This window comes from Mastomys coucha, unplaced genomic scaffold (genome assembly GCF_008632895.1).
Source record: "Mastomys coucha isolate ucsf_1 unplaced genomic scaffold, UCSF_Mcou_1 pScaffold19, whole genome shotgun sequence".
Taxonomy (NCBI): domain Eukaryota; kingdom Metazoa; phylum Chordata; class Mammalia; order Rodentia; family Muridae; genus Mastomys; species Mastomys coucha.
Genome location: NW_022196901.1, coordinates 4,867,039 through 4,878,733, shown reverse-complemented (window position 1 = coordinate 4,878,733; position 11,695 = coordinate 4,867,039). Strand labels below are relative to the sequence as shown.

At 39.6% G+C, this 11,695-nt stretch overlaps 1 protein-coding gene across 10 annotated transcripts in view; it reads left to right on the top strand.

Annotated features, from left to right (window-relative positions):
• Positions 1–11,695, top strand: part of Adam22 (ADAM metallopeptidase domain 22) — a 233,357-nt gene that overhangs the window by 175,116 nt on the left and 46,546 nt on the right. For all 10 annotated transcript variants that reach the window (XM_031379990.1, XM_031379989.1, XM_031379992.1 and 7 more), the window contains exons 18-22: positions 1,884–1,964; positions 3,797–3,847; positions 4,059–4,122; positions 6,631–6,736; positions 10,729–10,848. In XM_031379990.1, coding sequence (XP_031235850.1) covers positions 1,884–1,964; positions 3,797–3,847; positions 4,059–4,122; positions 6,631–6,736; positions 10,729–10,848 — 422 coding nt within the window. The remainder of the gene's footprint in view (positions 1–1,883; positions 1,965–3,796; positions 3,848–4,058; positions 4,123–6,630; positions 6,737–10,728; positions 10,849–11,695) is intronic.

Here is an 11,695-nt window from a genome sequence, read left to right as displayed (position 1 = left end):
CAAGTGCTGGCTGACAGGAGCCTGAGATAGCTGTCTCCTGAGAGGCTCTGATAGTACCTGACTAATACAGAAGTAGACATTCACAGCCATCCATTGGACTGAGTACAGGGTCCCCAATGAAGGAGCTAGAGAAAGGACCCAAGGAGCTGAAGGGTTTGCAGCCCCTTAGGAGGAACAACAATATGAACTAACTAGTACCCTCAGAGCTCCCAGGGACTAAAACTCTAACCAAAGAGTACACATGGGGGGACTCATGGCTCCAGTAGCATATGTATAGCAGAGGATGGCCAAGTTGGTCATCAGTGGGAGGAGAGGACCTTGGCCCTGTGAAGGTTCTATGCCCCAGTATAGAGGAATGCCAGGGCCAGTAAACAGGAGGGGGTGGGATGGTGAGAGGGAGAGGGGAGGAAACAGGAGATTGTTTTAGTTTTTTTTTTATTATATTATTTTCTTATTTTATTTTCTCTTTCTTTTTCTTTCTTTCTTTCTTTCTTTTTTTTTTGGAAGGGAACCTGGGAAAGGAGATATTATAAATAAGAAAACATCTAATAAAAAAAAAAAGAAAACTTGTCATGATAAATCTCCTCTTTGGGCTAAGCACTTTTAACTCATGTCATCTTAAATCCAGATCTCCTGACTGGTACCAACATTCTGGTCTGGATAAGAATAAGATATACTGTTTGTTTGTAATCAGGTTGTACCTTGTGCTTTATAGGATGTTAGCAACATCCGTGGGGTTTACCCATTAGCTTCTATAAGAACTGCTCCTGTCATGACAACCAAAATGTCTCTAGATGTTGTAAAATGTCCCCTTTGGGGCACAGTCACCTCTGCTTGATACCTCTATTTTAGATAAGGCTCACCAGTACACTTTTGGAATAGGCTCCATCATCCTGATTTTAACAGTTGAGCTGCTTTGATCTAAGGTTGCTCAGGAACCTCCAGAGACTGGCTCAGAGAGAGGCACAGCTGTGCTGCTGACCTCCAGCCCTGGGGGTGGTTCTTGTTTCCAACCCATTGCTCTCTCTCTCAGGCAACCTTTGAGGAGGTCTCTGAAAGCACTCTCAGTAGATGTTCTTTCATTTTGGCTCAGGTACCTAGAGGGCTATGAGGAGGGAGTCGGAGAGCAGGATGCTGTGTGTATTTTTATGAGTGAAGGACAAATGCATAGAAAAATCCAGTCCCCAAGGTCATCATTTTGGAGAGGAGAGGGGTGAAATGGGAAGCAGCTTCTGATAACTTGACCTATTCCTGTCCCTGCTCTGCTTATGAGTTAAATTGCTGTGTGTAAATCCAGTGAGGCTCCACGTTGATTCCATAGCATCACACCTGTAAGAAGCATTTGAAACAAAGTAGCATGAAGAAAGCGACTCCACGAGACCCGGCCAGAGGCACAAATGATAGAAAACTGAAAAAGAGTAGAAGACTAAGATTTGAATATATGTAGAGATGAGGCAGGGGGTGGGAAAGAAAGCTCAGGGGAAAACAGCATTCCTGGGATGTGATCAAAACTTAACTTTTCAGTTCTCAGCAGGTGGAGGCAAGAAGCAGGAACAAAAGCTATTAGATAAAGACATAAACAAGGACCAAGCCCAAAATCCAAAGGCTGCTTGGCAGGAATTCCTAGAACTTGGGCTAACTCACTCTTGAGCCTCTACCCTGTTTTAGCAGGATATTGTGACACTTACGTGTGGTGACTACGGAAGTTACATCACCTACAAGAAACGATCTTTTGCAGTTATTAAAACATCAGTGTGTTGGTAACTGTTTGTACAGGCTGTCCTCTTAAACAGTTTGAGTTTGCATTTTTCTTTTAATATGGGACTATGAGAGGATTTGTAAATGTTTTCACAGTTTTGCATATGGAGTGTTGTTCTTTTCAGTTTCAGCCTCTGGGGACCGTGTGCCGAGAGGCAGTGAATGACTGTGACATTCATGAAATATGTTCAGGAAATTCAAGCCAGGTAACTTACAATAATTACTCTACCTGTGATAATTAAAGGTAACTGGGGACATGTTTGGTATGTCACAAGAGAAATAGAAGCAGGCAACATGTCACTTGTCTCTGTCACACCACACTTCCCTCTCCCCTGCCCCTAATCTCTGTGTATGTGGGTACAAGAGTGGGGATTGAACCAAGGTCTTGTACATGCCAGGCAAACCATTCTACCATGTTCTGTCATTAAGGTCCAGCTCTTGCATTGTATCATTGTTGGCCAGTATCTTTTTCAATTATCATCTTTGCCAAATCTCACATGATGTCACCAAGAAACAGAGACAACATAACCACACACTTGGCTGTGTTTCAGCCGAACAAATAAAGACACCTGGGAAGAAGGAACAGGAAGGTCACTCATCACAATGGGCATCTTTCCCAGTGACCTGATAACACAAGGCTAGTAGAGAAGTTTATGTTTTGTGTAGGGAGCTGGTTTTATTTATCAGTACCATAGAAATCTATGTGTGTGGCAGGGAAAGGACTGCCAACATTCTTCTTTGCTTCCAGAGAAGAAAGGTTAAGAAGTTCTATATAACAGTAAAAAAGATTGATTTAAGGATATAAGGAAATGTTTATATAACAGTATTCCCCCTTTTTACCATGCAATTAGCAGAGTTTTCTAAGCTCTCATGACATTAATAATGACAATGATTACTCCTAAGTCAATGTGATTATAAATAAGCAAGAATTGTTAAATAATCTCAAATCCAAAATCTGTGTTTCACAGAGGGGCTGTGTTGTTAGGTTACACAGCGCACCTTGATAGAGGTTACTGCAGGTGATTGTTCTGTTGCTTTCATTTAACATGTTACATCCATTATAAATGTTCTCTATGAAATCACACACCTATGATGTAAGAATGTTTCTGTGACAATAAACCAGAATGGAAAGCATCTAATTACCTTTTACTTGTATCTTAAACATCAAGATCATAGAAAAGGCGAGATGGCTGCATGTGGGTGGTTTCTCTGTCACATCTTTCCCCTGTCCTTTTAGACTGGCCATCTTCCCCAAGTGACTGCATAATCTGTGTTTTTCTCTCACCAGAGTAATAAACTGTATATGGCTCATTGTGTGCTCACCAGAGTACTTTATAATTCTTAAGTTACTTGAAGGAAAGATGATGTGATGAAGTGTAGCATTCTTACCCAAAGTTATTATCAGTGGAGACTGGAGTCTTCCTTTTCCTCTTCAGAATCCTCCCCATTTCTTTCTTTCTTTTAAAAAATATTCTTTTTATTTGAAAAGTTTGCTTATAAAATAACAAGAGTCCATAGTAGATTTTCAGATGATTTCATTTTAGTTGGTCTCATTTCCATCTTCCTGCCCTTGCTTTCTCTGCTATATCCTGTTCTCCCAGGGCTTTAAGTGAAAGGGCTATACTGCTCTCTGGGGTAAGAGGCAGGAAAGTGAACTTATGGCTTCTCTGATGGGGATCAGTTCCTGCCTTTTGGCTTAAGCCCCATTTCCTTCTCTAGGAACTAGTGTATCTGAATGAAGCATGTGCTAATGCATATGTTAGCTACCAAGCCATCTAGTAAGTTCTTTTCTTACCTAGTAAATTCTTTTCTCTGTAGCTGTGCAATCAGTTTTTGCTTCTGGTAAATGTCATATTTTTCAATGGATGCTCATTAAGTATATTTCTTCTTGCTTCCTTTTAATCATCTCCTTTTATGTATAGTTTAAGGGAATTGATGTATTATCAAGCAGGATTATATAAAATGAGAACATTAATGGGATTGGATCAGCCTGACGTTTGGTCTGAGTTTGGATGAGAGTTTGCTCTTTTTTTCTTAGTGTGCCCCCAATGTGCATAAAATGGATGGATACTCATGTGATGGTACTCAGGTAAGCCGCTCATTTTTACCTAAAATTTCCATGGATGCCAGCATGAAAAAAAAATACTAAAATTGTATCTCAAAAGGATCAGTTTGAATGGGTCACAATCAATTCAGATGACAACACTCATGTGCTGTGTTCCCCAACTGTATGTCCTTTTCCTGTTGTGTAGCGTAGCAGATGTCCTTACTACTGATGGGTATTCATTTTCTTGTTTTAGGGAATTTGCTTTGGAGGAAGGTGTAAAACCAGAGATAGACAATGCAAATACATCTGGGGGCAAAGTAAGTAGTCCCGTGGCTTGATCGTTTTTTTCCACATGGCATTGGCACACTCTTCTAAGGATACATGGGCTAGAAGTAAATTGTTGACCATTTCATAACTGGGAGCTTCTCAACACCACTGCAAGATTGGGTAGGAACCCTTTTCTAGAAATTAGAGAAAGGCATCTTCTTTGAGCAGTCGTGGCTGCGCAGTTTCTGGCTGGCTGACAGTGCCTGTGGATGAGACAGTGGGTGTCTGTGCTGCCAGGCAGATGGACCCACCTGGTGCACAGCTTGGAGAATAGAGCAGTCTTGATTTGCAGCTCCTCAGCTGAATGCCCTTAAGCAAAAGCTCCCACATGGCCTTGTATAGCCATATGGGATGGACATGGTCTTAGGGAGGGTATCCTTGCCTTAGACCTAGGCATGTTAGGGTTGCTTTTCCCCTGTCTACTATCTTCTTTAAGCTCCAACCGGCCTTCATAGTTATAGGTGACCCATAAAGAACAGAAATGTTAATGTTATTCTTTTCAAAATCTGTCAGGGTTTTAAAGGAGAATATTTACCATTTTTATCTAAATATTAGTATTTATATTTACAAAATCTAAATTTGTATTTAAAGTTTGTATTAAATATTTTTCCCAGAATTAATAGCCAAAATTTTTGGAAGATTTTTTTGGTCTAAACTCTTTAAAAAGTTTTTTTTCTTTCAGGTAGGGAGTTATCGTGTAGTCCAGCCATATACCTTGGCCAGTCAGACCTTGAATTTGTAAGCTTGCCTCAGCTGCCCAAGTGCTGTGATTACAGGCTTGTGCTACCATGCCTGCGCTATTTGAAGTTCTTTTGAAAGATAATTAGTACTAGCAAAAGCTATAAACTGAATCATCGTCCTTAGATTTATTAGATTCAGTACTAGCAAAAACTATAAACTGAATCATAGTTCTTAGATTTATTAGATTCAGTAGCTGCCATCCTTTTAGGAAGGGAACATGTTCTCTCAATGTCTTGAGAAGCATTGAGATAAGGAGAAAATTTAGTCAGGCAGGCTTGTACTCTAAATAAAGGGATACTATTTTTGTTTCTTCAGTTTGAGCAAAACAGGTGAGAAACTAGCAGTGTAATTAGCTATTGTTTAATATGTGCAGCTCGAGTATCCATTGTTTGAAATGCCTTTTCCTAGAATTATGAAGATTGTGGAATTTTATGTCAGGGAATACTTGTTTATAGATAATGAGATGCAAACTAGCATGCAGTTCATTTGTGTCTCACACATGCACACATACACACACACATCATGAGGTTAATTTTATATAATATTTTTAATCTTAATGCACCTGCATTCTTACTGAGACTTTTTATATTATATCAGGACATGGACATTTCTTTTTTTTTAATTATTTATTTAACATGAGTGTGAGTATATATGTGTATGCGAGTGTGTGATATATATGTGTGGTGTGGTGTATGAGCAGGTGTGCATGTCTGTGCACTCACAGAAGTCAGAAGGGGGCATCATATCAGGTGTTTTCCCCTATCACTCTCCATCTTAATCTCTTGAGACAGGGTCTCTCACTGAACCAGGAGCTAAGCTGACATCTACCAAGCCCTAGTGATCCTCTTGCCCCTACCCCATGACTCTGGGATAATAGGCACATGAATGCTCATTCTAGGCTTTGTTCATGATTCAAACCCAAGTCCTCATGCTTGCACAGTACATTCTCTTACTCACTGAGTCATATCTTCAGGATATTGTCATGGAGTTTTCTACTTGTGGTATCTTGATAGCTCTTGAAATGTCTTGAAACATGAAGCATTTCAGATTTTTGCATTAGCAATAATTGTATCACCAGTCAGCATTTGATTAGTTTATAAAAGCCTTTGTTATTATTTGTTTGTTTGTTTGTTTTCAAATAGGATTTCATGTAGCCTAGGCTAGCCTGGAATCTCCTGTGGAACAGAGGATGATCTTGAACCCCTAATCCTCCTGTCTCTATTTCCCAATTGCTGAATTGATAGGCTTATCCTGGCTGGCTGGAAAATCATTTAGTTCTAGCAGGTGTCTCTGATACACTGGCTTCGGAAAAGACAAAAGTCGATCTCAAAGCACAATGAAAGTATTTCTTATAGCAGTTAAGAATTAGTAAGCAAGGTAAAAGTTATGCTGCTCTTTTTGAATCCAATTACGCTGCATAGTATTTGCGTAGTATTGCCCTTTTTATTAATAATGTTTGTGATTGAGAACTTACGCATCAGGTGCTATGATTAAAATATGTAATCAAGGTTAGTATCATCCCCTATATAGTGCCAGATCCTGGGGAGTATTCTCTCAGTCTGCGGTCTAACTCCCCTCCTGGGTCTACATGTACTTGCTTTCCTATTTCAAGTAAGAAATACCATGGAAGATGTACCCACGCTCTGTGTGTGTACAATTTCTGTTTTTGTCATTGCTAACACTAGAGTGAGCACGGCTCCTTACTGCAGCATCCCATGTTACCTCCATCACCGATGTACAATTCTTTTCTGCTTCAGAAGTGACAGCATCTGACAGGTACTGCTATGAGAAACTGAACATTGAGGGGACCGAGAAGGGCAACTGCGGGAAAGACAAAGACACGTGGACACAGTGCAACAAACGGTGAGTGCTCACAGAACCTAGAGGTCATTCGTCCTTCAGTTTCCAAGCATGCGTTCCACGTGGGATGGTCCTGTCTGCGATGCTTAATAAAGCATGCTCTCCAGTCTGACATTATGAGAATCTCTCATTTCACTGATGAAGAAACCAAGGTGAGATCAGCGTCTGGGCCCAAGAGCATGGAGCTAGGACTAGAGAAAGAATTAGTATCTGCTATTCTGGTATCAGAATGCTTTCTTAGTTTTTTTGCTGAAAGTCTGTGGTCTTAATTAACAAATAAAATGAAACCATAGGCTGGGCATAGGAGTGCACACCTTTAACCCTAGCATTTGGAAAGCAGAGGGAGATGGATCTCTGGGTCTACACAATGAGTTCCAGACCAGGACTATGTAGGGAGATCCTCTCCCAAAAAAAGAAAAAAAAATGTATGTCTGGGGGAGGAACCCAGTTTTATACCTCTTTTATGATTTATGCCAAACCACATTTTTGTCTTTTCTTCTTTGTTCTTCCAAACTCTACAAGCCTTACTATTCTTTTTTTTTTTCATTTTTTTACCTTATTTAATTATTTTTCAAATTATTTTATTTACTTACATTTCAAATGTTCGTTCCTGGTCTCTTCTCCATAAACCCCCCCAGCCCATCCTCCCTCCCTTTTGCCTCTATGAGGGTGCTCTCCCATCCATGCAGCCACTCCTGCCTCACTACTCTAGCAGCCCCCTTCTCTGGGGTATCAAACCTCCACAGGACCAAGCTCCTTCCTTCCCACTGATGTCAGATAAGGCCGTCCTCTGCTACATATGTAGTGGGAGCCACAGACCTGCCCATGTATACTCTCTGGTTGGTGACTTAGTCCCTAGGAGCTCTGAGGTGTCCAATTAGTTGATACTGTTGTTCTTCCTATGGGGTTATAATGCCCTTCAGCTCCTTCAGTCCTTCACCTAACTCTTCAATTAGGGTCCCAACTCACCCTAATGGTTGGCCGTGAGTACCTGCATCTGTCTTAGTCAGGTGCTGGCAGAATCTCTCAGAGAACAGCCATACCAGGCTCCTGTCTGCAAGCACATCTTGGTTGGCATCAACAGTAGTGTTAGGGTTTGGTGTTTATAGATGAGATGGATCCCAAGGTGAGCAGTCTCTGGATGGCATAGATATTCAGAATTAAAAGTTCATTTTGGTGACTTTTTCCTTTGATGAGTATTAAGTATTCTTCCTCATCTCTTTTGTTAATTTTGGTTGAAAGTCTATTTTATTGGATATTATAATGGCTACTTCAGCTTGTCTCTTGGGACCATTTGCTTGGAAATTTTTTTCCCAGCCTTTTACTCTGAGTTAGTATCTATATTTGTCCCCGAGGTGTGTTTCCTGTATACAGCAAAAATACTGGGTCCTGTTTATGTATCAAGTCTGTTAGCCTGACTCCCAGGAGGTCTGTCATAACCAAGCTCACAGGTGAGAACCCCTACCCCAATAACTGCCCTAAATGGGACTCCCATGAAGCTCAGCAGATATGGGACCAATATGCCCTATAGGCAACACATCTTCCTTCAGGTCTGCAACTTCACCCCAGGAAGAATGGACACTCTAGCCACACACATCCCTGCCCCCATGCACCCAGAGGCAGCCTGACTCCCAGGAGGTCTCTCATAACCAGGCTCACAGAGGGCCTGTTCTAACCCAGCTCACAGAACTCCAACTGCCTGCAAGGAAGGACAGGCTCCAGTTAAGAGACAACAGGCCAGTTAACACCAGAGATAACCACATGGCAAAAGGCAAGTGCAAGAACATAATCAACAGAAACCAATGCTACTTGGCACCATCAGAACCCATTTCTCCCACCATAGCAAGCCCTGGATACCCTAATACACCTGAAAAACAAGATTCTGATCTAAAATCCTATTTCATAAATATGATACAGGACTTTAAGCATGACATAAATAACTCCCTTAAAGAAATACAGGAGAACACAGGTAAACAGGTTGATGCCCTTAAAGAAGAAACACATAAATCTCTTAAAGAAATACAGGAAAACACAACCAAACAGGGGAAGGAATTGAACAAACCTGCCCAGGATCTAAAAATAAAAATAGAAACAATAAAGTCACAAATGGAGGCAACCTTGGAGATGTAAAGCCTAGAAAACAGATCAGGAGTTACAGAAGCAAGCATCACAAACAAGATACAAGAGACAGAAGAGAAAAACTTAGGTGTAAAAGATATCATAGAAGATATTGACACAACAGTCAAAAACCAAATAACTGCAAAATCTCCAACCCAACACATCCAGGAAATTCAGGACACAATGAAAAGACCAAACCTAAGAATAATAGGCATAGAAGAGAGGGAAGAATCCCAATTCAAAGGGCCAGAAAACTTCTTCAACAAAATCATAGAAGAAAACTTCCCTAACATAAAGGAAGAAATGGCCATAAATGTACAAGAAGCCTATAGTACACCAAACAGAATGGACCAGAAAAGAAAATCCTCCTGCCACATAATAATCAAAACACTAAGTACACAGAACAAAAAAGAATATTAAAATTGGTAAAGGAAGAAGGCCAAGTAACATGTAAGGGAGGACCTATCAGAATTATACCAGACTTCTCAGGAGAGACTCCAAGAGCAAGAAGATCTTGGACAGATGTCATGGAGACCCTAAGAGAACACAAATGCCAGCCCAGGTTACTATACCCAACAAAACCTTACTATTCTTAATACCTATAGTACATTGTCCTATGTTAGTTAATGTAGTTATTGGAACTATTCATTCCTTAGAAGCAGTGTTTACATCTGTACCACCACCAGTGAGAAATTCATCCACTCATCAAGGCCCACTCTATATATTATTTCCTAACTGGCTCTCTCAGTTCCCCTCTGAACTCTCACAGACAAAGACCTTGTGCTATTCTTATGGCCCATATCTTCACTTCATTATTTTGTACATGCTTATTTATGTGCTGTGTCTTCTTACAGAGTGGAATCCAGTAAGGATAAACATCATGTTCGGCTTTTGTTATAGATTTTAAATTACAAACATTAGTGTGCATAAATGAAACTAAAAAGGGTTTAAATATTTCTTCTATATTTCATTTATAAGACATACATATATATAGAATATAACTTTGTATTCAAATATATTTCTATGTTTAAAATACTTTTAGAGAATGTACCTTTTATATATTAGTGATAATTAGAGATTTCCATTTTTTTCTATGTTATTCATCATATAAATTCTGATATATCCATGTGTTATTTTGCTGCTATGTTAATTAGTGTGAGTTTTGGTTGTTTGTTTATTTTATTTTGTTTTGTTTTGTTTTGTTGAATTTCTCTGAGTATAGTCCTGGCTGTCCAGAAACTTGCTCTGTAGACCAGGCTGGCCTTGAATTCACAGAGACCTACCTGCCTCAGCCTCCTAAGATTGAAGCGTGCACCATCACCACCTAGCTTAGTGTTTATAAGATATAAATGTTATCACTATTAATGGCTAAAATGTTTGTCAAAAGAATATATAAAGCAATATTTTTAATACAGCAACTTACCTGTTAATTTCTGAGCATATGATTTGTTTAGAAGGGTAGTGAGGCTTTGTGACTGGGAATCTCTTTGGTTTTGGGAGGCAGGATGTAGAAGTAGCTATATTACAGAAGAATATTCAGGCAAAGTTACCCAGCATTAAACAAGTTTATCATTTCCAGCAGTTGGTGGTAGATAAATCATTTTGATAAAAAGGTATATTTGATGGATAACTTTCTTTAACCAATAATCTTGGGAACTATTAGGATTTTAGATCACCAGTTGGAGTTTTAGAGAAGTTGATTTTGAGACCTGGAGTTGACCCAATATTCGTTTATTTTATTTTGCTTAGCATACTCATAAGTAATATTGCTGATGGATAATGCATACCAACAAGAGAGAAGCACCACTTCCAAGTGTGAGCTTCGTTTTGTCTTTGGGGAAGAGATCAAGTCAATAACTGGGACTCTTTTAACACAGGGATGTGCTTTGTGGTTACCTTCTGTGCACAAATATCGGCAATATCCCAAGGCTTGGAGAGCTTGATGGCGAAATCACATCCACATTAGTTGTGCAGCAAGGAAGAACATTAAACTGCAGGTAATCATCTAACCATTCTGTGATTGCATTAGTCACTTAACTTCCTACAGCTAGAACCACTACTGTTTCCAGGGTATATGTATGTTCATAATCTGTACTTAAATCTAGTTCATAAATGTGATTACATAAATTGTAATAGAAAAGTGAAAAGTAGTTAAGAGTGACACATGGGGATTGTTATGTGGTTGCTGGAATTATGTTTAATTTCTCAGTAAAACCTTCAGGGTTTTGCCTGCATTTTCTTCTTAGTGAGAAGATGGAGACTTCTACATAGGGTTATTATTGACTGGCATACAAAGGAAATCTCTAATGTGGAAAACCAGAGTAAACAGAAAAACCCAAGAGACTTTTTATCACAAAATGAAAAAAATAATGTTCTACTTTAATTAATCAGATCATGAAAAAGGTTCTTTTGGAAGTGAACCTTAGTGGTTGAAATTGTCTCCCTGGAAGTTGGACAATAAAAAAGTAAAGAAACTGAACAACAAGAAAGAACTCCATAATTAGAATAGAAATAAAGAAGAACAGAGAGATAGTAAGGAAGAAATTGTTCATGAGTGACACCAGAGACAGATGTGAACTTCACTATGGAAGCACTGTAGGACAGCGAAGAGAGTCATCAAGTTTCCACAGAAGAGGCTCAAGAACCAGAGTCTAGAGTACCTTACAGTTTATCACCCAGAGTCTAGGGAAACAGAAGACACTGGAAAAAATATTTGTAAATTACAATTATCTCTCAGACACAGACCAGGGCCTCCTTGAGCACACCTCTAATCCCAGTACTTAGAGGCCGAGACAGGAGGATGATGATTTCCAGATAAGACTGGACTGCATAACAAGATCCTGC